This window comes from Salminus brasiliensis, chromosome 16 (assembly GCF_030463535.1).
Source record: "Salminus brasiliensis chromosome 16, fSalBra1.hap2, whole genome shotgun sequence".
Lineage (NCBI taxonomy): Eukaryota > Metazoa > Chordata > Actinopteri > Characiformes > Bryconidae > Salminus > Salminus brasiliensis.
This window is the reverse complement of record NC_132893.1, coordinates 3,367,631-3,395,628: the sequence shown is the minus strand read 5'-3', so window position 1 is coordinate 3,395,628 and position 27,998 is coordinate 3,367,631. Positions and strand designations below refer to the sequence as shown.

Sequence of the window (27,998 nt, the reverse complement as noted above, 5' to 3'; positions counted from 1 at the left end):
TCTCCCTCCCTCCCTCCCTCCTCCCTCGGGTCCATGATGGTGCGGTTTATTAGACATGCAAACAGCCAGCCCTCCTGGCGCTCAAGGGCCTTTCCGCGGGCCTCGTCTGCGCCCCAGCTCCGCCTAGGACTTCACATCGTGCTTCTTCTTCTGGTACTTTCTGAACTGTGACTGGATGGCGACGGCAGCCTTCTCAGTCTCGGGGGCGCCCATGTCGATGTCGAAGTCCTCCGCCGGGACGTCTTTCTTGGATGCATCTGTGGGCGGGAACAGCAAAGGCCTTAGAAGTCTTATTGTAACTTAACTGAATTATTCATCACTCATCGCCGGGGCTCAGTTCGAGGGGAGGACGTCCCCCCGATGACTACAAATGATTCAAATCTACCCTCTTGTAAAACTGTCAGCCCTATTTTTGTGGATGTGATCGCTTAATATCTCTAATATCTCTGTTACAGATGTTTTAATTCCATTACTACACAGAATTACAGAGTCTTCTTGAAACTGCCTGCATTGCTGGCACAGCTGTACATACAGCTCGTCTAGTCCCTGTACAGAAGAAGTACTGCCAAAAGAATAGGACTCTCTGGAGCAGATCAACATCATCCTATTGGCACTATGCTGCCCAATGCCAGGCGTGGGCTCTATAGAGGGGTATAAAGCCCTCCAGCATTAGGCAGTGGAGCAGTGGAAGAACTGTGTTCTGGTTCTGTGTCCTGACGTCACTAACCCTTTTGTTCCAAAATGCAATCAAATTCTCACAGCAATGGTTCTGCAAAATCTAGTAGAATTAGGACCTTCTTCCCGGGACAGTGGAGACAGTTACTCCAACAAAGTAGGAGAAGCTCTTTTTAATACCTTTGATTTTGTAAGACAAAAAAAAAAACAATGAACAAGCAGGTGTCCCAATACTTTTGTCAATGGAATATAATGAATTTTTGGAAGAAAATACAAGAATCTGCTGATGTCCCAATACTTTTGTCCGTATTGTGTATAATGGAATATAATGTATAATGGAGTATAATAGATTTCTAAAAAAAAAAACAATGAATAAGAGGGTGTCCCAATACTTTTGTCAATATAGTGTATAATGGAATATAATATATAATGGATTTCTGCGGGTAAAAAACAATGAATGAAAGGGTGTCCCAATACTTTTGTCTATATAGTGTATAATGAATTATAATGTATAATGGAATATAATGGATTTCTGGAAAATCAGAGAGAATTACAGAGAGCACAGTTCCACTGCTCCACCGCTCAATGCTGGGGGGCTTAATACCCCTCTAGCCCATGTCTGACGTTAGTAGTCTCTAGAGTGAGACTTTCTGTGTCAAAATCTAGGAAAACCCCTTTCTGACGACAACGTCCTGACCACACTAATGCTCTTTTCACTGAATGCAAAAAAAAAACAACGAATGAGAGGGTGTCCCAATACTTTTGTCAATATAGTGTATAATAGAACATAATGTAGAATGGAATATATGAGGATTTCTGACTGTTTATGATCTACAGCGCATACATATGAGGGAATACGTGTGTTTAATAACTGCGAGCACAGTAAACTCACTGTGCCATGCGACCCCCTTTTCTAATATACAGAGACAACAGGGAAGAGCTCAGAGAGATTGAAGCCCTAAATAAAGCCAATGGCCTTCCCGGGACATTTCTGCTAGGTTGCCGCCTGCGCCTTCATCACCGTGATTGCTCCATCCAGAGGATGAGCGCAGAGGGCTCAGTACGTCTGCTCAGAAGAGACCATCCATCTTCGGCTCATATTATATATACAGGGTTATTCGTTCAGCCCGAGACAGCCCAGCACGACAAATGTCTTCATAACTGGGAGGATTTCAGGACTGAACTTGCAGAGCCACCTGCTGCTCAGTGTAGTAGCATTTGTGGTAATGTTACACCTCCAAAAAAGGGTTCTTCAAGGGTTCTTCTTTAGAGAAGACAACGATTCAGTGGTTCAGAATGGTTCCACGTTTGCAAGGAAAAGCAATAATTTTTACAACCTCAAGGGGTTCCTTTTTGGGAAAGGTTCTATTAAGAACCACCTACATGAGGTTTTCCTCATATATGAAAAACATGCCACCTGTCAATGTTCTTGAGATACTTGAGGCCCTCCTGAATGTTCTTCAGTTCTTCAGTCAACTGTGAAGGAACCTCTTAAGGTTCTTTGAGGAACATCTTTCTTCTAAAAACTTTTCCTGAAGGTTCCTCAAAGCACCTAAAGAGGTTCCTGCACTGAAGAACCTCCATATGTTCCTTAAGGATCAAGGTTTGGATGCTCTAAAGAACATCCATTGGAGGGTTTTTATGGAACCAACTTTGGTTCTTCTTAAGGAACCCATTTTGATGCTTGTGTTGATCACAGGTCCAGATAGTAGCTACTCACTTGATCAACCCCCCCCCCCCCCCCATCCCATTCATCATTGGTCACTTTCTGGTCACCGCTGACCACAGATGTTATTTGATTGGTGATGGAGTGTTCTATTCCCAGCACTGACCTGGACAGCAGTGGTGTTGCTGGGTCACTGCTAGGTTGAGACTGGGTCCCCCACCCAAATATGTCCAGTAAAGCATGACTTTGTGGTCAGAAACTGACCGCCATAAGCAGAAGGGTTTGATATAGTACTTAACCTGTGAATCCACCTCGCATTCATTCAATAGGAGATTGTACATTATATGGCCAAAAGTATTGGGACACGTACTTTTTCATAGTTTCTTTTGAGTTGATCCAGCTTTTGTTGGAGTAACTGTCTCTACTGTCCAGGGGAGAAGACTTTCTACTGGATTTTGGAGGAGCACTGCTGTGAGGATTTGATTGCATTCAGTGACAAGAGTCTTGTGAGGTCAGGATGCTACCCCTCTAGCCCACGCTTGACATTAGTAGTCTCTAGAGTGGGACTTTCTGAGTCAAAATCTGGGAAACCCCCTTTCTGACAACAACGTCCTGACCACACTAACGATCTTGTCACTGAATGTAATCAAATCTTCACAGCATTGCTCCTCCAAAATCGTCCCTGGACAGTAGAGACAGTTAGGAGGCGGGTAGGCCCATCTCCAGCTATGGTTAATTGTCTCACGTCGGTCAATAACTGAACCTTAAACCCAGTTGGGACACCGACAACATTATGAAATTGCATACAGGCGATTTGCAAAGTACACTGGGAGTCACCGTGCAGCACTGCAGCTCTACAGCTGTACATCTGAGGGGGTTTTAAGCTCCAGAACAATAGCCCAGGCCACCTGAGAGCGTCTCAGATAGGAGTGCGGGCTGTGCTGCCAGCCTCTTATCAGCCAACGCTGCTCCACCTATACGGTGTGCTGTACAGGGATTCGGGGATTCGCAGACTTGCCGCTGCTCACGGCACGGAAATTAGATTCCAGCACCGAAGGACAGAGATGGATCTCGTCATTGATCACGCCGCGTTTAGGAAGGGCGCTAAAGGAGATTCATGAAGACGGAGTCTCCCAGTGGAGCTGTTTCACGGAGGCGTTCCTGGCAGCTCGGGCCGAGTGTGGAGCAGACTCTGCACCTGGGTGCTCATAAACAAATCAGATCCAAGTTTAAAGAACTAGAAGAACTTTTACCTTGACCCCCTAAGGGTTTGCTGTTGCCAGTCGCTGCTCCGGATACTTGTCTCTGGAACCAAAAAGAGAGGAGAACAAATGAATATGCATGATCTGAGAAACATCAAGCTTCTGCCCACTTTATGGAGACCACCTGGACCATCTGTAGGACCACCATATGCACTCTTAAATGACAAATGTTGAAAAGAACGTTCAAGAAGCGTTCAAAGCAAAGGACGCTAGATAATAAAGTAGTGGTTTAATAAGGACGGAACAGGGTTCCTTAGTGCCAATGAAGAACCATTCTGGTTGCCCTTTAAAAACCCTTTCAATTGATGGTTCTTTAGCTCAGGAGTCAGGGAGGACCCTCTGGACCTTCACATTTGAGTGGTTTCCTGCTCTAACAGACTACCCTAAACTCTTCATTTCAGGAAAGGGTTCCTTTTTGGGAAAGGTTCCATACAGAACCACCTACATGAGGTTCTCCTTATATGTGAAAAGCATGCCATCGGTCACCTAGCAGTTCTACACTGCTGAAAGTATAAGATCCTTGAGGACCTTTTTTGGAGGTTCTTCAGTTTGAAACTGTGGAGGAACCTTTTAATGTGCTTTAAGGAACCTTCAAGGAACCCCTTTCCTTTCTTCTTTCTTTAAGTTTCCTCAAAGCATCTTAAAAGGTTCCTCCACAGTTCCTAACTGAAGAACCTCCAAATGTTCCTCAAGGATCAAGGTTAAGGACCTATTTTAACGCTTGTGTTGATCACAGTTCCAGATAGTAGCTACTCAAGTAGTTGATCTACCCCCCCCCCCCCCCCTTCATCCCATTCATCATTGGTCACTGATGATGGTCAGTGGTGTTGCTGGGGTTCTTACACACACCAGGGTCACTACTGGGTTGAGAGGGTTTCTGATAAAGTGGCCAGTGCATATGTGTCCACATACTTAAGTACCACTATCTGAGCTAAGCAAAGAATTCTGTTGCTACGGTAACAACAAACGGCTGGCTATCCTGGCCGTAGACTCCCGAATGGAGCTGGCGGGCTTCCTTGGTGTTTGGATGTATGTATGCGAGAGGGTGCTTCACCGCCTAAGCAGGAAAAACAACTTGGGCAACACTGGCATCGCGGTTCAGCACATCGCTCGCTGAATAATTAATCCGGCGCTTTCAATGAATTTCAAACGCTTCGGCTCGGCTTTGATGCTCGGCTGGAGAAGGAGGGAAAAGAACGGAGAGAAAGATCTCCTCCGAGCGCAGACTCGCAGAGGAAACCCACTTCCAGACTGATCCATCTGTTCCTCTGCTCATCAGCTATGCAAAAAAGGACAGGAAGGAAGCGATAGGGGGGTTGCTGTTGCCGCCCTTGTCCCGTCTGGGAAGGGACCACTCGGACCAGGCTGGGGACAGTGATGGACTGTCTTGCCAGGCCTGCTGAGACCCAGGAAAGTTTTCCTATTTTTTTATTTACAAAAGTGGGTTTAAAAAAAATACTGTTTCACCACATGGAGGCGCTATTGGTAATTCTGTGGTTTTAGAAACCAGGCCTACATTTAGATTGAAGGAAGAAAAAAAAGCGTCAGTAAGGTTAAACCTGTTCCTGTTTTCATATAAAAACAGGCCAACCTAATGGAGCTGCTGTGTACGCCCTGATGTATACCTTAATGTGTGTGTGTAAGTACGACAGAGCTTATGTGTGTTACAGCCGTTACGCAAAAACCTGCTTAATTTTATTATTATATTCATTTTATACTATAAATCATATAACTGCAAAGAATGATTTACTATAAACAATATGCTTTACACTATGTAACTGCAAAACACTATATACTATAAATTATACTATAAACTACATAACTGCAAAAAACTATATTCTATAAACTATATACTAGAAAGTATAGAAACAAAAAAAACTGAAAACCAATACAACTGCAAAAAAGCTATATATTATAAACTATATAACTACAAAAAACTATAAACTTTATAAACTATGTAGCTGAAAAACACTATACTAAAAACTATATAACTAAAATATTATAAATTATTTAACTATATACACACTATAAGCTATACTATAAATTATATATATAATGAAAAAACACTATATACTATAAACTATATATCGGCAAAAAACAGTATACTACAAACTATGTACTTTACACTATATAACTGAAAAACACTCTATACTATAACCTATTTAACTGCAAAAAATATATACTATAAAACAACCTATATACACTAAAAGCTATATTACAAACCATATAACTGGAAACAACTATATACTATAAACTACATAACTGCAAAAACAATATACTACAAACTATATACTGTAAGCTATATAACTGAAAAACACGTTCTACAATAAACTACTGCAAAAAACGATATACTATAAACTATATGACCAAAAATATATATTATAAAATATACTATAAACTATATAACTGTAAAACCTACACTATAAACTATATACTTTAAGCTATATAACTGAAACACTATATACTATAAACTATATAACTGCAAAACCTACACTATAAACTATATACTTTAAGCTATATAACTGAAACACTATATACTATAAACTATATAACTGCAAAACCTACACTATAAACTATATACTTTAAGCTATATAACTGAAACACTATATACTATAAACCATATAACTGCAAAACCTACACTATAAACTATATACTTTAAGCTATATAACTGAAACACTATATACTATAAACTATATAACTGCAAAACCTACACTATAAACTATATACTTTAAGCTATATAACTGAAACACTATATACTATAAACTATATAACTGAAAAACACTATATACTATTACCTATAAAAAGGACAAACGCCACAAATAAAAGAATAAACGCAGTCGGTCAGCTGACAGAACCTTAAAGGAATCTTAGAAGAAGTCTGGACTGACTTGTTGATCCTGAAACCGAGGTTAGGTGGAGTCCCACTGCTTCTCTGCCTTCAGCTACAAAACACAACCCCAGCGACGCTAGCGCAGCTAATCCGAGTTCAAAGGGAATCGCCACTGCTCCACTTCTGACTGTGTTAGGGCCATGAAATGAACTTCCTGCAGAAGACTCCCCCCCACACACTATTAACACACACACACACACATACACACACTCAGAGGCAGCATACATGTAAAGTTCTGCCTTGGGGTCTTGGGAGCTGGCCGAGCAGGTCTTGCTCAAGCTGTGCTGATATTGGGCTAAAGCAGACGGCTCTGCGGCTTTCTGATTACTGAAGCTGGCGGTTCTCCGTCTTGGTCCTGGAGCACTGCAGCTCTTTAGGGCTGGAGATTATTTTATGAATTAGTTTAACCAGCAAATCAAACCATTGCATCTACTGTGAAAAGCTTTTTACAGTAGTTTTACAGAAATGGTATCGCCCCCTATGCTTCCTGTAGTGCATTACAATTTGTCAGAATTACATTATTTGACATTACTGACATTATCTGAACATCCTAGCTATAGGGTAATTAAAAAATACAAAAATAAACATATATATATTTTTTATTTTTATTTATTTATTTATTTTTTTCATCATATACACACCACCAACACACGCCCCCTCCGAAACATGCGCACACCTCTTTTTCGAATTGCCGCCATTGTGATGTCACCAGGCAACCAACGCGCCGCATCTCCGGCTCTGACGCACTGGCTATCAGACGTCAGTGGGGGTCAGTGCCGCACTACAGTGATGTGTTGGGGAGAGCGCCATCTACTCACCCTAGAGAGAGCAAGGCCAATTGACAGGCCAAAAGACACAAACCAGCGATTCTCTGGTACTGTAATCCGCTGGACCACCCAGGCCCCCCCAAAAGCCTTGAAGTGTTAAGACCATCTTAGCTGCTCAGGGTGATGCTTGGCTCTGACTCAAGAGTCATCTTTGTGCGACGTTTGGTACTTTTGGGCAACCCAGACCCAGTCCTGATTGGTAAATCAGCAGGGACAGGATTAGTGGGACCACAGGACAACAATTATTAATACTAATGTAGATCATTTTCAAGGGCCTGTACATACACTATATGTCCAAAAGTTTGTGGACACCCCTTCGAATGAATGCATTCAGCTACTTTTGGTTGCACCCATTGCTGCAGACACATATAACACACAACATACACCCTACTGGCACCATGCTGCCCAATGCCAGGCGTGGGCTAGAGGGGTATAAAGCCCCCCAGCATTGTGGAGCTGTGGAGCAGTGGAAGATCTGTGTTCTCTGGAATGATTGGTGGTGGAACTCCATCCAGTACTTTTGGGATGAGTTGAGGAGACTAGTCAAATTTGGTCCCAGTAAACAGACAGACAGCTGAAGGGCCCCGTGTTGTCTCTCTGTCTGGGAACATTTGGCCCCAACAAACAGAAACAGGCTAAATGCATGCACACATGCCCACATTAGGCCATCCTCTGAAGCAGGGTTGCATCAGCTCCTCTCGCGCTCCTCGCAGCCCCTCACAGCTCCTCACAGCTCCTCACTGCCGTCTTCCCTGTGATTGCACACTGCACGGATCTGGTTACATAATAAACCTTGTCATAATGTGTGCACGAGTCTGGGAGGGGTTGGTGGATTAGCGGGAAAAGCTCTGGCACCGCTTCACCGTGTTATTATTCTCCCTCGCGCTCTCCTCTCCTAAGCCTCGATCGGGCCCTGCCTTCAATCCTATCTTTGTCTTACAGCTCCTGATAAATGTGCTGCAATTTGCATAAGAACATGGTGGTGGGATAGGGGAGAGGGAGGGGGAGGGGAAGGGGCAGGGTTAAAGCCCCTGAGTGGATTTCAAACACGCCCGGTCACGGCCGCTTGGCTCGCGAGCGTTCCCCGGCGCTTGATACAAATCACTCAGTTATTGCGACGCATTAGGAAACCATTATCGAGCGAGTCCGAGCGAGAGGAGCCAGCGCTATGAATCCTGTAATGGAGTGCTGGTGACGATCCCGCGGATCAGCCAGGACTACCCCCTGCATTCGGCAGAGCCACAGGGAACTTGCTCTTTCAGGGCCAGTCAAATTGAATGATCGAAACCACAGGCGGGGAGAGGGGGAGCCCTGCTGCTGGAGCCACTGGTCAAAGCTTGAACTGCTAATGGTGGTAAAATGAGCATGACTGATAATAATAATTAGTGTATAATAAAAATCCTTATGGCAAAAACAAAGTAGTGTGAAATTTGATTTATGTATTATTTAGAATCATTTAGTGCATTTATACATTTTTTATTAATTTATTATTTTATAGAATTGTTTTTCATTTTTCAGTAATTTATTTCGCTATTATTTATTTTTAGCTTATTTATTATGATTTTTAAAATCTTTATAACCTTTATATACTTTTACTGTACAATCGAGTGTGATTAAGAAATAAGATTTTTTTTTTATTTATTTATTTAAATATTATTTTTAGGAAGCCTTTTCTGCAGTTTAGCTCCGCCCTTTCATGCAGAAGATATAAGGAGTGTTGCTCTCTTAAACAAGGCTGCCAACCAATGTACAAGGTCATTTACATACACATTTACATACTGTAAATCTTGTATCTGTAAAATAACAACTTTAGAAAAAAAAAATGCCTTAACCTTCAATGGAAGTCAATGTTAAAAGATTTTATACCGGATCATTTTGGAGCATTTCTATTGGTTCGTTCATCATGAAACTTTGAAACAAGATAAAGATTTATTTAAATATTATTTTTGTATCGTTTTTTCATTTTCCATTTATTAAAATGTATTTTAACTGGGTTTAAATAATGTAGTTTGATTACTATTAATATTTATGTTTATTTTATCGTACAATTTTGTTAGCTACTAACTAAAATAAAAAAACAATCATTTGAATATTTAATTAAAAATAGTGCTCTATTATAAGGCTACTAAAATTAGTGAAAAAAAATGATTATAATGATCTTTTCTATTTTTTCTAAATATGAATTATTCATCATTATTTTTATTATTCACTTCTACAATCTCTTATTTAATGCTTCCATTTGAGCTTGGATATTAGTGTGTGATTAAGGGGGAAATGAGGCCGCTTCATTTACAGGCCTTTTACTGCCTGGTTTTATTGCCCTGCAGTTTCCACCTCTGCTTTAGTTACAGATACAGTTTGTTGTGTAATAAAATAAAGCACAGAACGATATGATGTTTGCAGTGGTCTCAGAACCAGTGTGTGGTTTATTACATTTATTACACCCCCAGCACAGGACTAAACCCCACCTCAGGAGAGAACGCTGCTCTACTGGAGGAGGAAGAGGAGGAGGAAGAGGAGGAGGAAGAGGAGGAGGATGCATCAGCAGCACATGAGAGCAGGGTAGGCTAGACCTAAGCCTACAAGTCCACCATCAGAGCCGGCGTGCTCAGGAGGGCCGAGCTTTAGAGAGAACAGAAAGCCCAAGTGAGGGAGCAGACTGACTCTGGGTGAATATTAAAGAGCTTGTATACCACGAACGTGAACTTGGCATTTTTTGTATTTATTTAAATATTATTATATTTGTATTAAAAACAGCACAATTCATTTGTGTGATGTCACAAAACCCAAACCCAAACACCTTTTCAGCCTTTTCTGCAGTTTAGCCCCGCCCATTCATGCAGAAGATATTAGGAGTGTTGCAGCCTGGACTACTTTTTCGAGCAAGATGTTAAACAAGGCAGCTAATTAACGTACAAGGTCATTTACATATACATTTACATACTGTAAACCTTGTATCTCCAAAGTGACAAAGTGACATTCGTTCGTTGCTATCTTGGCAGTGAATTGTCAACACAGGCGCGTGCAGCCCGATGCTCTACACCACTGAAATAGCAACCCGCCAAGGTCAGTCTGACCGCACCTGGCTCTTAAAGGGATCGGCAAGCAACACGCTGATTGGTTTATTACTGCACGTTCCAAAAAAACACACCCATGACTCATTAAGAGACTCAGTACATGTCTTCTGCACATTTAATTTTGCGTAAGCTGTATTTTCCCATTCTTACCATAGCAAAGACACACAGACACCCCCTAAATCAAGCTGTGCAGTGCGTGGTTGACGGCTCACCAAAAGATTGCTAAGACAGGGCCCCAGGTTTTTGTGTAACAGAGGGGAAATATTAGAGATCTCTTAAGGGCACTGTACTAAAAACAGTCTGCTTTATTCTACAGTATAAAAAAAGGTCAGTGCATATGTAAATATGAAAATATGGTTATATAAAGACCAATTACCACTGTTTTTGTCATCACTGGACCCTCAAAGTATAAAACTACAACTACCGGCCCTCTAAGCAGTACCACTGATTATACCATGGACAGACGGTAGGAGCCTAGAACTTTATTCATAGGAAAATAGGGCATATATATATATATACATATATATATAGACATATGGTGGTTGGTGTGGCGCAACAGATAACATCTGTATATATATATATATATATATATATATATATATATATATATATATATATATATATAAAATAGATATTTTTTAATGTCTGCTAATGGCCCATTTTAATGCATCACCATCACACCAGCATGTATGCACACACACACACATGCGTTATATTTAAATGCTTATCCACTGACCTGCAGCAACCCTCTCTCCTACACACACTCTGCTTTCATGTGTGATGAGAGAACACCCCCCCACCACACCCCCACCCCCTATTCTCTGCAGAGCAGAGGTGTCCGGGAGCTTTCCTCACTGCAGAAGACTAGGCAATATCGAATCACCCAAGCCGAAACTGGAGAGAGCGTTCCCCTCTCGCACACCACAAACACACTGCTCTCCACCTTTACGGACCACACTGCACCATCACCTTCCTCACCCTCAGTGTAAATGTGATTATGCAGCATTTACTACAACGAGTGCTTGGTTGACATAACCGCATTCATTTGAACAGAGCGGGTGTTAACGCTGCGCTGCAGCACTGCTAAATAGGGGCGTCACTAGCTATCCCGAGCAAGCCGCTGCGGATCGATCAGCATTGGAGCAAACTGAAACCATCTATTTTTTATATTTTAAAGGTATCCATACCTACCACACTAGTGCGCCATCATTTAACGACAATAGCTAGCCGACTACAGCAGTGCGATCACGCTACATTTTACTATGATATGAATCTAGAACAGGACGTTAGGCTAATAGCTAGTAGCTAATAGGCTAAAATGCATTTCCAGGGATCGTCACAGACAGGCTTTAAAGTGGAATTCCAATGCTTTTTCTAAATCTGCGCACAGTTCGTTGTCTTTGAGGCGTAAACAAAATAATGCATGTTAGGTATAAGTACCTTATAAATATGCTTTCGGTTTGCTCCGATACTGACCGATCAGTTTGTATCGGGACGCCCCCAGCTAGCAGAGCTGCAGCGCAGTTCACTCCCACATTGATTCAATGAATGCAGTTTTGTCGACTAAGCCAAAAGTAATTGGTCTGTAAAGAAAGAGGTGTGCCGTGTTAGGAACCAGGGGTCACCATGACTACAACTCAGCAGTGAACCTATACGTGATTGTTGATGAAAGTGAAATTGTGACACATTGAGGGTAAGGGCGTCTCCTCGTCTGCATGCGAAACCAGCCACCGCCTCTTTTCGTCAGAAGTAGGATCAGCTAACAGAGGCCTGTGCCGTCCAACATTGCTTAAAAGTGATTAGAATGATAGAAAGAGCGCCATCTACCCAGCAAGCTGTGCTCTCCCTGATTCCGGCTGCTGATGGCAAAGCAGCATGGCTCAGGATTCATACTCGCGACCTTTGGCCACCTTTAGCAGAACCACTTTTAATAATTTGATGATGAGGCCTAGGTTAATAGTGGGGCAAAAAATATATATTAGACAATATCTGAATATTAGATTAGCCTCAGTTTCAGCAGATATCCAATATCGAAAAACCTGGACTGGCTTGGACAGAAAAGAAAGGCTTGATTGGGACATCCCTCGTCCCTCCAGCGAGATGAGCCTCGGATCAAAACAAGCCAAGCGCCTACAGCCAGGAGGTGCCTGAGAAGACCCACAGGGCGGCCCGTCTGCTGGGGGCCTCGGCCAGGGCCAAGAACGTGAACAGGAAATACTTATCTGAAAGTGTGCCACACAAACACACCGAAACAGATGGTTCGCAGTGTTGCACATTCTGTTACAGGAATGGGCATGAGTGTGGCTCTGTATTCGACTCTTTGTAGGGACTGAATGTCTCCAAAATGAAGGAAATTTTAATTTTGTGGGGAGATTCCACGGTTTCCCTCAAAGGATAGAGGAAAAAGGTCCTCTTAAAAATGCAAGGATGCAGCCTTTGTTAGAAATATGTGCACGAAGTAAAGCAGAAGAAAAAGCAAGAGAGAGAGGCCTTGGCTTGTATGTGCATCACCCCAGACAAAAATAAATCTGGACAGGCTCCAGAGTTGGAAGCCCATGGCTGGAACACACAACGCTCAATGAAAGCAGATGGGGATCTGGGTGGACGGACTGCAGGGAAGAGAGGAGGAGGAGGAGGAGTTGGACAAGCAGCTGGGGCGAGGGACAAGCAGACGTCTTATGCAGAGGGGAAGAGCTGCTGGCAGACAGTAGAACTGAGCACTTCCCTGCCTAGCAGGCTATGTTTCATAACCCATCAGTAGATGAACAGGTGAACAGAATTGAAGATAACAAGGATGACCACAGGCAGGTTGCACCTGTTGGTTAATTAGCATCCAATAGTTACCATCCAGGCCTCAATCTCGATTCTGGCTCAGATCTGATCTGGAGAAAGAGAAAGAATGATGATACTGGATGATGGCACGAGAATTTCAGTCTTACCCTTGTCATTACGGTTGCATGGGCACATCAGACATGTGTCGAATCTAGGAGGACATAAGAAAGTTGCATAAGAAAGAGTCTGAAGGCCGAGCTAGGAGAAGGACAAGCGGTCCATCCACTCTTGACTGAGAGCTTGAGGCAGCCTGCTGATGTCCCGTAAGGGCTGGAGTCTCAGGTGAAGTCAGCAAGGAGCGCAACGAGAAAGCCTTGATCAGCAGAAAGAAGCAGTGGGTGGAGGAGAGTGCCCCATCATCAAAAAGACCATGTGTTCCTGCACAGTGCCAGCGATCATAGAGCCGCTTACTGCTAATTCAAACTTGAGCAGGAACGGTCACGCCAACTTCGATCTTCCACAAGATGTCTTGATGCCACACCGTTAATTCGAAAGACACTAGATGGGTCAGCAAGTCTTTAAAGGCTTCTTTGGGCAGTTCCCTATGGCACGTGGCGTACGCTACCGTGCAAAAGCCTGAGGGGTGAAAGGAAGCTCCTAGCGAGCCATGAGTCAAGACTCTGCCTGGCTGTGGATATACGGAGCAGACCCACCCCGCCCCACATGTCCTGGCCTAGAAAACCAAAAAGCATCATCTCCTCATGGGTCGGAGAGCCGGAGGGAAATCAAAGTGATGACTCCAGCCAGTGGAGAGGAGATAAAAAGGGAGAATCGCAGAATCCTGTTGATAAGACTTTTCGTAATTGCAGGAAATAATGAGTTCCTCTCTAGAGCTGGGATCCCAGCTGGGACACGTTTGGACCAATGCTCTCCTCTGCACCCTCCCCAAAGAACGGTCGGTGAGAGTGTTCACACACCAGCTCCTCCATATGTCCCTCTGAAGCTGTGGGGACACTACCCAATTTCCTCAGTTTTCTACAAAATGCCTTCTTTGCACCCCTGTAACGAGACAAAGAACCATAAGAGCATCCAAATGGTTCTTGGAGTTGCCCCCGACCCTCAAACAACCCTTTTAATAAGTGATTACCCAACATGTAACTTCTTACCGTGAGCCGAATCTACATTACGTGAAAACACACACTCTCCTGTTACTAGGAAACACCAATGGGAAAAAGAACATGGAGGTACAAGAGCTTTGCTTTACGCTCACTTCTCATTGGCCCCTTGCACACCTCTCCATTTGCTGTGCCAACCATCCACTCCAACTGCCCCCAAATCTGTACACGCTCAGCCCGCACGGCAGTGTCCAACTCTGTCCGACTGTGAATCATGGCTAAAATATGGGGTAGAACTTGCGTAATGGAACCACGGCTTAAGGACGAGGGGAAGCTTCGTTTATAGCTCGCAGTGATGAGTGTCGGGGTTGTGTGGTAGTTTTTTTTTTTCCAACCACGTCAACGTTTTGGGTTCAGGTACTAAAAAGGCTTGGAGTGTGCTGCGGACCTGGATTGTCAGATTGTCCCTGGCTGCTCTTCTTCCTCTCCGATGAAACAGGGGCACAAACAGCATAGAGCCGGTGGCTTGAGAGCAGCAGAGCGGTGTGCAGCATAGATAAGCAGTAGGAACAGGGCTGGAGTGTCCCTGCAAAGTGTAGCTGAAGTGACAGAATGGTATCTCTCCCATCGTTGACGGACTTGCTGGCTCTCGTTGTGCTGGAGGTGTGTGTCCTGTCACACACACACACACACCAGATTTGTGACGCCCGCAGAGCCTGGCATGCAGCTCGGTGCAGCACGTTTAACCCAAGAGCACTGAGCTCAGCACTCCCCAGCCTCCTTCAGGACAGCGCCTGGCACCGCTACCTCAAGTCACGCCAACTTCGCTAGACCGCAGGACCTGCCCGACTCGTCTTCTCGACAGTATGAGTGGGCCGATGGCTCAAAGTGAATCTCAAGCATTCCTAAGCTCCTATGCGTACATGGATCTCTCAGAGTCCTTAGTTATCTCTTTCCATAAGTGCTTATTAGTTTTCCTCAAACGGTAATGGAAATCTGCAGCAGGGCGAGGCACAAACTGCAGGGCTTAACCTGGTTCTGTCTACTCTCTTAGGCTTTATGGGTGGACCGATGCTGATACCTGACGAGCCGCTTAATCTTAGGCCTTATAAAGCTGCTGTTAGCAACGCCATTGACTTCATTGATCTCGTGGAGTTCTTAGCAATTTCCATCAGGTTTTTATCAACTAGTGATGGAAATGTAATAAGATGCAAAGCCCAAGCTGTAGTGCATTTAAGCACAGCTTAAGGCTAGTGATGCCCCGGTTTGATTGAGGGTATCAGCTATACTTTAATGAAAACTGAAACACCACATTCGACTGTGAAGGATGGGCACGTGAATGTGAGGGCATGCGAGGACAGGCTATTACACAGCAGGTGTATTTTTCTGCTAACTGACTCGATAACCAAGACTTCACAGTGTTGCAGCCAACCAAGCATTGGCCCTCTCATCAGGGGGTCGCAGGTTCAATCCCTGGTGATGCCACAGCCATACGTAAGGTCATTATTTGCCTCGCTCTCTGGGTGGAAAGGATGGCTCTCTCACTCCCCCATCACCTAGGCCATATTCACACAGTGGCCAGTGGCTAGAGTGGCCCAAATCCAATCTAGCGTTAGTCTACAAACACACGTTGGCTGGCTTCATGGTACTCAGAGGAAGCACATGCTAGAATTCATGGCCTATGCATTGCATTGTGCAATGGGGAGATGTAGCCAGTGGGTGGCTTAAGGCTTATTACTTGGTTAATTCGATGATTACAATGCAGACCAGCCAACTTATGCTCAGGCTTAGAGAAGAATTTGGAGTGTGTTTATGTTTTAGATGTTTAGATGCACTGTGCAGTAACATCATGGGTTGTTTTAATGTAGTAGACCTATATCGGGACATCCTTACTTAAAAATATTGCTGTTAATCTGTTGCAAGGGTCCAGCCGCTAACATTCTTGTCCCATAGCAGTCGTCCTCACAGCCTCGTGGACGTGAGGGATCCTGCTCTGGGCTCATACCAAACCTTTCCATCCGCAGAGAGTCAATGCAAATCATCCAGCAGACGACGCTTTCCTTTTGATCTGCGGAAAATGCAAATGAAATGAACAAAAGCCCCCGACGCTCTGAAAAAAACACTGCATAAATACAGTCTTACACCTCCCAGTGATTCCTCCAGCACTAGAAGAGTGAGGGGATTAGAAAAATAAATAAATAATGCATTCTTTTTTCTTTTTTTTTCAAGCGGTTTGTGGAGCTATTTCGGGTCTTTTGGCAGCTTGAGCACTCCAGAGGGGTTCCATGCTGCACTCAGTGTCTATTAACAATTTAAAGGGGAGACTCTCAACTAGGCCACAGATGACTACAGCAGAAAAAAAAAAAACACAAAAAAAAACGGCCTCCTGTTCGTATGAAGCCGAAGTGACACATTTGAAGGATAACAGATGGCTCAGATTAATGGGATGAACAAGTTGGAAGACGGAGGCTATCATACATAACAGCGACTCTGCTTGGGCCGTTATGAGTATGTCAAAAATATGATGATGAGGTCAGCCTGTGCGAATAGCAGCAGATACATGTCACATCATTTTTACTGTGTGCAATCAAGCTAGTTGTAAACTGACAATTGGACCTCTGGCAGTAAGAAAATTTAGATTTTCACATGTGAAAATATACAATAAGACAAGCAGGCCGAAAGGAAAAGACTTTACATGCTCTAACATTTGCTTGCAGGGTATTTTATGGGATTTGGTTACTTCAAAATACAAATTTAATAATACTATTAGAGTCTATTTCTATATCTGGGCATCTCGACAGCTGTCCTCATGCACAAGGGGCTTAACGTCCATTGTATCCACTTGCAGCTTAGCTCTTGACCAGCATAGGGCATGTTTTGGTTCGAGTTTGATTAAGACAGACATCCAGTTTGACCAAGCCTGACTATGCTGGTCGACCAGAATGACCAGCATGACCAATCTAAAAGGCAGCATACACTATGCTGGTCAAGAGCTGGTAAACCAGCTAGCTTACCAGTATAGGACTGCCTGGATGACCAACTTTTCAACCACCTTGGACGTCTATTTGTGTGCAGCTCCTTTAATTAACATTCACTCGGGCTGCCCCACTCTTTGAGTCAGCACATCCATTTCGCAGAAGCCTCGGATGCCGTCATGCCATGCCAGCTCAGCAGTAACTCTCCACTCCATGTATCATGTAGCTAAATCAAATAACCTAATGAATCCAGGGCTGTAATATGCAGCGTGTTTCATCGTCAGCTTCCGCATGTTGGAGCAACCTGGAGTATTAGCTGTTAAATTCAGTCTGTGCAAACGGCAGGAGAAAGCTAAGCCGAATGCAACGCTCCGGTGATTTATTGGCCATCAGGCAACTCGGTGAGGAAAGGCAATGTCTGCAAAATGCTGTATTCTGTGTTTTAAGTGTCCGACAGTAACTCTACTTTCTGGTGAAGGCTGCACTGCAGTGCTTACTTGCCCCGGCTGCCGCGGTCCATGTGTACGTGCGAGAGCAGTCACTATGAAAACTGCCACAGTGAGGCAGAAAAGTTCGGAATGACCTTGGTTGGGCTACTGCAGCATGGGTTAACTCCTTAAATCCCAGCCTTATCACAGCTAACGGCTTATTATGTGGTGTCTACGATGCTTTAATTCAATATTTGAAGTTGATATTGTATGTATAAATAGTCATTTGCAACTTTGGGGTGAAATACTCTAAGACTCTAAGCCTATTTACCACTCTGTTATTTCGTCTCAGAATAAAACCCACATATAATAGCAAAGTTTTAACACTGTAATTATTCCCTTACCGGTACAGGAAAGGTTGCCCCTGCTGGATGAAACAGCCTGCCCAGCTCAAGCTGGTTAAGCTGGTTGACCAGCTTGGCTCTGGACCAGCGTAAGGCTTTTGTTTAAGTTAGATGGTGTAGCTGGTGAACCATCTAGTTCATCAAATGCCTATGAAAATAGACACTATGCTGGTCAACCAGCCCAATCAGTTTGCTTACCAGTATAGGGTACATGATCAGCTTTTTAAGCAGCTTTGACCATCAAGGACCAACTTAGACCTTCCGAAACCAGCAACTAGCAAAACCTGCTGACGAGGCCCAGTTTCAGAGTCTGGACTGCTATCCAGTATCAACGACACCATGTTCTCCTGGCATCGCATTTTACCGTTTTACAGTTTTACCACCTCTGACTAGGGCTTTCTCTAGTTGGTGGGATTTATGTAAATGTTGGGGGTGTAAATATAAGGAATTAGGAGGTTTGGGGGGTTGGAATTGGCTTGTCTTACAGCTCTTTTCTGTTGATTGGAGGAACAACAGTATCCAAGTACCGCAGGGATTCTGTAGGGTATTTGGGTTTCTGTTATGTGAATATCGGACTGCTATTAGTTTAGCTGTGCTGCAAACAGACGTGCATCCACAAGGCGCAAAGTTTGGCCATGGTTTCGCCTTTAGCTGGGCACGATTCCACGTGAAAGACGGCGAGTGAATAAACTGAGCTTAAAGTGGGATTGAACATTTCATCCTCGCTACAGTGAGATGTAGCAGGCACTAACACACACTCTTTCTCTGGGAAAGTGGGCATTGCATTACAAGAGCAGCCAAGCCATATATAAATATTTCCATGCATTGTCATGCCCCAAAGGATAAACATCAGAGATAACAGAAAGAGAGAGAAAAATCCAGAGAAAGAGCAAGAGATAGAGAGAGAGAGAGAGCGAGAGAGAGTGGAAAGAAGGAAAAGAGACTGGAGACAGGTTAATATCCAATGCCATGAGCGGAAAAATGAACAAATAATTGACAGCCGCCTTTGTCTTTGGAATATTTAATTACGTGTCTAATGGGATATGTGCCACATCCCATTCGGTCTGTTGACACCAGTTGTCTTTGGGCCTACGTTTCCTTTTGAATTCGCTGATAAGCAGAACCCACTCCTTTTCCTGTTGAGATAATCCAAGCAAAACTAATGATGCAAAAAGCATGGCCTCATCAAATATTTAGCGCTAGTGGCAGCACCAGCAGGCTGGCTCCAGCGCTCTCAGCAGCACTCCAGATCCCTCATCATCAGAGGACACTTAACTTTGTCCGAACACGTGAAGGTCCCTGGCCGGCCCGACTGGACAGCTGTCCGTCATGTTCTGAGTGGCAAGCCTTCATGTTGTCAGGAGGAGGCAGCTGCCCTGAAGGATCTGCAGAGCCAGTAGGGGCTTTGAGACACAAGTCAGTGTAAAGATCTTCTCTTCACTCACTGTTTGATCACTGTTGGAACTAGACCTTCAGTTTGGACCGTAAATATCAAAACTCGAGGAAGAAACTGGAAATTAAGTGCTAATTTTGGTCTTATGAGATCTCACAGTATGTTAGCACTGAGCAAACAGCAATAAACAATGTGTTTTTGGCACAGAGCCGCTGCCACAGCTTTCCATTTCTAACAGCTAGTCCAAATAGTCCAATTCAGTTTATTGAAAGTTCTCATGAAGCACGACCCAAATGCAAATGCAACACTGGGAATCAAGTCCAAGACTTTTTACCTCCTCATTTCACCATAAAATAATGAGGGAACTGACCATGAAAGTGCTTCTCAGCCAGCTGTCCAATTACTTTTGAGCCAGTGAAATCTTGAAATGGTGAAATCATCATCCACATGACTTTGCTAATCTAATCTAATCTAATAGTAAGGGCGAAAGATCACCCAGTAAAAATCAGATGTCCAAGTCAGTGACTGGCTGCTTGAACTGCAGGAGTGAGTAGGGGTGTAGCCCAGGAGCGGGAAATACTAATGCCCACATCTCCAACTTTACAGAAGTGTAATTTCTGATTTTTAACCATTTTCTCCCTAATCCCAATTACCCAACGCATATATATATTCTCTCTATCAAATGCAATGCTCCGGACACTAGGAGGGTGAAGACTGACACACGCCTCCTCCGGCCAGCCAGCACCTCTTTTTCCAAACTGGCTTTCCATTACTGGGCAACCAACTCAGTCTGAGGAAAGCACAGCTTACCCTGCTCTAACACGTCAGCCAGCAGACGCCAGTGCTGGTCAGCATAGCACTGGAGATGATGTGGGGAGCAAGCACCATCCACTCATCCTGGAGAGAGGGGGCCAATTGTGCTCTCTCAGGGCCCCAGCTGACAATAGCTAGCAGCATGACCGAGATTCGAACTAGCGATTTTCTGGTCATAGTGACAACGCCTCATTCCCATAGGACCACTCAGGGCCCTGGAAAACTTTGCATTGAAGGGTTTGGAGCATTTCTATTGGTCATTTTATCCTGCCAGATTTGCATGATGTCAAAAGGTGAAATGAAGATGTGAAGTTCTAGACCAGTACCTCTCAGCCCTGGTCCTGGAGGCCCACTGCCCTGCACTTTTAGTGTTCTTCCTGCTCCCAACACACCTATCCCAATTAATCTGCTGATTAACAGCCCATTATTGAGTTGAAGTGGGCTTGAGGGTAGGCCTCAGTGAACCAGGGTCGAGAAACACTGTCCAAGACAGCATTCTTGACTTCAGTCGACAGCAGCAGTACATACAGAGAAGGTACATCCCTACTCGCTCACCTTCAATCCCTGCCCCTTTCCCCTCGTCCGTCAACGCTCCTCTTCGCTGACATTTACAATTCATTCCAGCTGTAGTGACTTTCTCACTGGTGGCAAATACAGGCCTGACACTATTGACCGCCGTGTGGACGGACTGCAAATTCTTTTGCATAATCTCTGCTTACCGTGGGGATCGTCAGGGCTGGCATGAATCACCAATTCTGTCACAAGAAGTACACCGAGCCAGATGATCCCAAAAAGTGTCCAGTCAGGCGTGCCTTTTTCTTTAATTGTTAGGGACTGTTACATAAACAAAGAGAAAGTGACTCACAGAAGGGTATTTAAGACTGTGTCTATATTAGGAGGCCAGCCAGACCAGATAGACCTTGGGCGGTATCCACTTTTTTCACACTGTTACCATCACAAAATGATAATACAGCGGTATACGGTCTTACTGCAGTGATAACGTTTACGTGGCTTCCCTACAATCTCATCCGGCCTTATTTTAAACCCCCAAAAACGTCCAAATCCAGCGTTCAGTTTCCTCACAGGGTGACCGAGTGAACACTGCACAGCTTTCAATCAATCATTTAATAAATGTTAAACCATCAATCTGACCATTACATCTGTTAAACTGCTGAATCAGCAGAGAGAGAGACGCTGGTTAGCATTAGCTTAGTTAGCAGATAACAGTCTGATCCTCACAGAACTAACTCAGTCTAAAACTCCACCTATAAACGTCTAGACGAGAACGACTCGAGCGTCTGGTGGCTAACGATCGAGCTGCTGCTGAAAGAAAGGCCCGAAGCTGAGTTTATGTAGCCTCCTGCTAAGCTAGCTAGCCTTTGCTCAACTAGCTCAGCTACATCTCCACCGAGTATCAGACGGCCCAGAGCAGCTGCTGCTGACTAACTGCTGACCCCGACACAAGTGCTGACCATAAAAACTGCTGTCTGAGAGCGAAGGGGGGCGACTGGTGTGGGGAGGAACAGGAAGGAGAAATGAGAGGCCGGTTCTGCTGGGTTTGGACTCGGGTAGTCGGCTATCCAGGCTAAGATAAGTTAGCCAGCAGGCTAAACCCCACAGCACAGGCCGTGTTCCAGATCACTGAGGCTGGAATCAGACCTGTTTAGAGGATGAAGCCTCATATCTGAGAGCACAGAGTCGAGGAAACCTTCGGCCTTAGGAGAGTTTTCCACTGTTTTCAGGCTCGTTTAGTCGACTGGCTCAGCCTCTTTTTTAGGGAGTGACATTACTAATCAGTGAGCACCCACACCGTTAAATATACATGGGGGAATGAGCGTATTTGGCCATGTACTACTCCCAAGCCTGTAACCGAGTCCTGCGAATGCTCTTCCATCTGCCGGTGCTGACAAGTCATAAAGAAGCAAGTCCTGATCTACTTCTGCTTCGCTTAGAGCGACTTGACTTGCCTCTTCGCTCTTCGGCCTCACTGCTACTTGTTCCTCTCCTCTGAGCTCCATCAAAGTTGTCAGATGCTGCCTTTCTAAGACGGGATTTAATTCACTCTCTTCTCTTTAAATCTGCCGATTGGGTTTCAAACCGTTCCGAGAAACCCCAGCCAGCCCGGCCTTGTCTTTCCCTGCGCCGCTCCTGGTGCAGACCGAGGCTTTCTGCTAATTGGTAGTAATCTCAGCAGCCCCTGACTCCTTCCTGATAGGGAGAGAAGCACAAGAGAAATCCCCCTCTGCTGATTACGGCTCTAAGAAGTGACAGGCGGGTCGATACCACCGCTTCTGGGAAAAGCACGGACTGCTCAGCGACACGGAGCTCCCCAGAGTTGCCGTCTGAAGGGTGCGCTGACGGCAACTGTCAGAGCCAGCGCGGCAGATCCTTATTTTTCTCGGGAACCAACTAGAACATTGCTGTCGTGCCAGAAATTGGCTGGCCAATGAACACAGTGGGAAAACCAACGAACGAGGAACTGGGTAGGGTGGCCAAGGCAGCTACACCCGAACAGACTGTGGCCATTTCTTCTTGTTTATCCCGGAGCTCCATGTGCCGCCTGCTTCTTCATCGTTCGAGCAGCTTGTACATTCCCTCCTTATCCATGTGGAAGCAACAGGACCACTGGACCATAATGTACAAAAAACAATTGTCAGGCCTGATTACATCCAGCGTTTGAGGCCTGCAGCAGGCGAGGAGCTACTTTGTAACCGCATCCAGTCCAGGCAGCCAAACTCATTGCAGCATTGCAGGGGATGGTGCTGAATTTGGGAGGCAGTACGTTTAGGGCTAAGAATGTCCCACGAGTGCCTGACAGACTCGGTTAGATTTATCCAAGCTGACTCGTGCCTTGTTGCATTTGTAATACGCAGCGGAAGCAATCAGGGCTCTGAACGGAGGTCACTACCTGCTCAAACGCAAAGTCAGTGGATGAATATTTGACATTATAGCAAAATTCATGAGCTCATGAGGACGTGTTGGACAATCTAGTGGTCAAACTGTAAGGACATTTTAAGGGGGGCGATGAAATTCAGACTGGAGGTCAGTTCTGAAGTAAAGGTATCATTTTTGACTTTGGATATTTTGGATTTTTAAAAAAAAACGGGTGTTGAATTGACTCTATAATTCGACTGTCTGAATGAAAAGTGTGTATATTCGAATAAATTCTGCTACAGAAGGGATATTTAACAGAGGTAACAGCTCAAATCTGGTTACCAAACTGCACGGACAAAAGTATTGGGACACCTGTTCATTGTTTTGTGTTTTGGTTTTAATCAAGAGTATTAAAAAGAGTTGATTCTGCTTTTGTTGGAGTATCTGTCTCTACTGTCCAGGGTAGAAGGCTTTCTACTAGTTTTGGAGAAGCATTGCTGTGAGGATTTGATTGAATTCACTGACAGAAGCTTTAGTGAGGTCAGGGTGTTGCGTGATCACCAACTCCCACCTCATCCTAAACACCTCTCAAAAGTAGTGGATGAAGCACCATCACTCCAGAGAACTCCACTATATGTCCACAAACATTTGGACATATAGTGTACAGATTGCTGTTATAATATTTGAAAATATTTAATTTCAGATGTTTTAGATTCTATTGTACTGGCACATAATTGTGATAGTTTTAAGTAAAACATTTATCATCATATAATATTTATAATAATTAGTATTTTTCAGCCATAGAGGACAATTTCACTAGAAAATAAAATCTTAAAACAAGAAATATATATTTAATAATATTCAAACAACAATCTCAAATTTTAAATAAAAATATTTTTTACAAGATATAGACAAAATAGATTTTTTGCTGTGGTTGAACAGCCTATTTTGGGTGTATTAATGGAAGTAAATTTCTTTTGGTCATATATTGTTAATTTCCCTGGTCTAAAATACCACTACTTTGCATCCCACCCTGCAATCAAGCCCCGATAACATTAGAACCCATGTTGCAAAGCCGACTTCTGTTTGACCTCATGTGTTGACCCCATGCATTTTCTATTGCATTTTCTATTCACGTCCCTTTAACCCTTCAGATGTGACTTTCTGCCCCATCAGATGTTGCCGAGGCCCAGATCTGAAACCTACCCTACATTACATAAGCCAACATAGCAACAGTGAGCAACTTAAAAATCCAATTAATATCTATGGATGTAGGACAGACATATCAACCCGGTCCAGCCCTGCCTTAATACCCCACTCTGAAGCTGCAGCCTTCTGGCTGTGAAAGCTGTGCCCATGGATTCGCCAGTATCACCGAGGTCACGGCATAGAGGAAAAATGGCCAAGCAGCCCTGGCTGACCTCCAGCACTTTCTACTGCCCCCTGTTGTTACAACCCTGGCTGTAATACTACTCTTATGTCCCTACGCCTGCTGTTTTTCATTTACCTTGTTTCTGTAGGCGTATGTCCATGATTGGCCACCAGGGGAGCTCTATGTAAAAGAGCCAGAACAAGCAAGCCCAAGAGAGAGATGTTTGGGGCTCCTCCCCTTTGATGACCTCAAAGAACATCCTTCATACTTCTATACAGTGTCCGGTGTTTGGTCTAGCAGAGGATCTGGTCTGAGCCTAGACTGGGTTGTAACAAAATTGGGGGCTCGTCCGGGACTTGAACCCGGGATCACGCTGCTATCAGACTTTCAAAGAAGGCTAAATGGTTCTTGACTTAGGTGTACAGATCAAAGCAGGACCTTTAATTGGTACCTCTCCATAAATATAATAAAGAACTGCTCACTGCTGAATACACAATATGGACAAAAGTATTGGGACACCTGCTCATTCATTCATTCACTGTTTCTTCAAAGTCAAGGATATTAAATAAGAGTTTATTCTGCTTTTGTTGGAGTAACTGTCTCTACTGTCCAGGAAAGAAAGGCTTTGAAGGAGCATTGCCGTAAGGATTTGATTGCATCCAGTGACAAGAGCATTAGTGAGGTCAGGATGTTGGATGCTGATCATCATCACCCCACCTCATCATCCCCAACTCCCCAACTCATCCCAAAAGTACTGGATGGAGCTCCACCATCCATCATTCCAGAGAACACAGTTCCTCCACTGCTCCACAGCTCCTCAATACTGGGGGCCTTTTTTTTTTACCCCTCTAGCCCATGCCTGGCATTAGGCAGCATGGTGCCAACATGCTCCAGAGAGTCCTATTCTATTGGCAGTGCCTATCTTCAGAGACTAGACAAGCTTTTAATCCAACCGGGGCTGGACCCCTAGCAGTCTCAACTGCAGAACTCAGGCATCTGCAGCGAATTCTCCGCCAATATGTCGCTGAGGAGACCCTCCCCTCTGCTCTGCTCTCCCACCCAGCCCCACTGTCAACCACCTAGGGATTCCACTGTCCACAGCACTGACCGCACACACCTATCTGTTACCATGAGCAGGATACTGCCCAAGGGTGGCCCAGTTTTGGAAGGAAGTAATTAGCACCTCAACCTCTCGTTCCGACCCTTTAATGAAGACACTGGGCCACTGGAAGGGTCAGTGGCGTGCCTTCATTATATAAGGCCAAACTCTCTCTCGCTCTCACTCATAATTCCACTGGTAATTCCCGCCTGTCAGTCAAGCCTGTGGTGGGTCTACAGAGCGACGTGCTGCTGCTGCTGCTGCTCGGTTTCAGATGTGCTGTGCTGCGGCCCACGGCTGACCGAGCCGCTCTCGCTGCTCTCTCCTACACGCAAGTTCATCAGAAGAGAGAAGTGTGCGCTAATCCTTTATGTAACATCTTGAGTTCTGCTTTTGCTCCTGCTCTGGCTTTTGAAGGGCTGCTGCAGCAGCAGATTCACGCCAACCAGCTACACACACACACACACACACACACACACACACACACATACGAACACTCACATTTGAGCTGCTCATCACAGGTGCTCCCACAGTAGAAGCAGTAGCGCTGGTAAGTAAGCACAGCTAATCCACTGTGCACACTGAGCTAGAATGAAGGTGTAATAAATAAAAATGGTGTAATAAAGGTGTAATAATACATTAATAATGCAAGAAATGTCATAAATATTAAGCTGAACTACGCACTATGCTAATAAATATAACTGAATTTATATATGTATATGCACCCATCAGCCACAACATTAGCACCACCGACACTATAGTCCCCTCTATCTGTCCAGGGGTGGACATATTAGACAGTAAGTGAACGGTCAGTTCTTGAAGGTGATGAAGAATCTGAGCCACTTTGACAAGAACCGAGCTGTGACAGTCTAAACGACTGACTGGGTCAGAACATCTCAACTCCAAAATATTAGGTAAGGTCTTGTGGGGTGTCTCCGGTATGCAGGGGTCAGTACCTACTAACAGTGCTCCAAAGAAGGACACCCAGTGAACCAGCGACAGGGTATGACTGTATATATGATCTATATGATCTATACAGTCATTGGAGGAGGAGCTAACCCAATAACTGTTTATATGATATTTATGATCAATACAAGCAATTGGGGGATATATATTCAGCTCCTCCCGTAATTGCTTATATATATATATATATATATATATATATATATATATACATAGGCAATTGGGGAGGTGCTGAACCATGCACACACGCATATATACCCTGTGCTTACTCCCTATATATATATATATATATATATATATATATATATATATATATATATACACACACACACAGAGTATATATGTGTGTGTGTGTGTGTGTGGTTCAGCTCCTCCCCCAATTGCCCGTATAGGTCATAAATATCATATAAACAGATTGTATATATATATATAGAGGCAATTAGGGGAGGAGCTTAATATATATATATATACTCTCTCTCTCTCTCTCTCTATATATATATATATATATATATATATATATAGGGAGTAAGCACAGGGTATATATCAATATTTATATCTGTGTATATATGCGTATATATGTGTGTGTATATATATATATAGACAAAAATATTTATATATACCCTGTGCTTACTCCCTATATATATATATATATATATATATATATATATATATATATATATATATGCAAAAACCAGAAGATAGAAAAAAGTCACTTAGCAGCATTTCTATTGGTAGATTCATCCTGAAGATTTGATACAATATAACAGTTTTCTATATGATCCATATGTACGTAAATAACATCCCTACACTCATCTCCATACTGCAGCCATTCATACTCATAAGCTATACCTACACACAAAGTACTTCACACTTTCCTCCAGCACACCACCATCCTCGCCTCCACCCTCTACTGGAGGAACGCTCTGCTCCAGGCTCTCTCAGATGAAGTTGGGGGAAGCTTGAGTGACAGCTGCCACATGTGATGCCCAAAGCCCCTCACAACGCCCCTGGAACAACCAGCGCACCCCTTCCCACCATCCTACCCCCGAAACTGCTGCAGCCCTCCAGCCCTCCAGCCCTCACAGCAGCAAAGCAACACCGTCTAACCTGCGCGCGCGCGCTTCGTCGGCGCATTCCAAGTTGCACGAGCGCATTTCGGGAGTTGCGTGGAGCGCGAGCTTTCATTAAACAGTAAAAATCAGGCGTGCATTTGAAAGGTATTTCGGCTGTTCTGCAGACTGTGCGCGCGCGCTCTTACCTCGCTCATGCTTGTAAGTTCTGCTGAGGTGGTCTCTCTCGCTCTCTGGCGCGCGTACACACACACACACTCTCTGTCTCTCGTCTCCACAGCACCGCCGTGATGCAGGGGTTCCCGGGTGCGCGAGCCGCGCTT

At 44.2% G+C, this 27,998-nt stretch overlaps 1 protein-coding gene across 1 annotated transcript; it reads right to left on the bottom strand.

The window, feature by feature from the left end:
* Positions 1 to 24: 24 nt before the first annotated feature.
* Positions 25 to 27,998, bottom strand: pcp4a (Purkinje cell protein 4a). The gene is made up of 3 exons (XM_072659191.1): positions 27,864 to 27,998; positions 3,595 to 3,646; positions 25 to 257 (listed from the first exon to the last, which is right to left on the bottom strand). The coding sequence occupies exons 1-3, from the start codon at positions 27,870 to 27,872 to the stop codon at positions 124 to 126; spliced, it is 195 nt and encodes a 64-aa protein (XP_072515292.1). The 5' UTR covers positions 27,873 to 27,998; the 3' UTR covers positions 25 to 123.

What these genes read in the sequence shown, in the direction of transcription:
- pcp4a (XM_072659191.1), bottom strand. An exon ending in CAAACCCTTAGGGGGTCAAG is followed by an intron (nt 258 to 3,594) that starts GTAAAAGTTCTT and finishes TCCCGCCCACAG; the next exon opens with ATGCATCCAAGAAAGACGTC.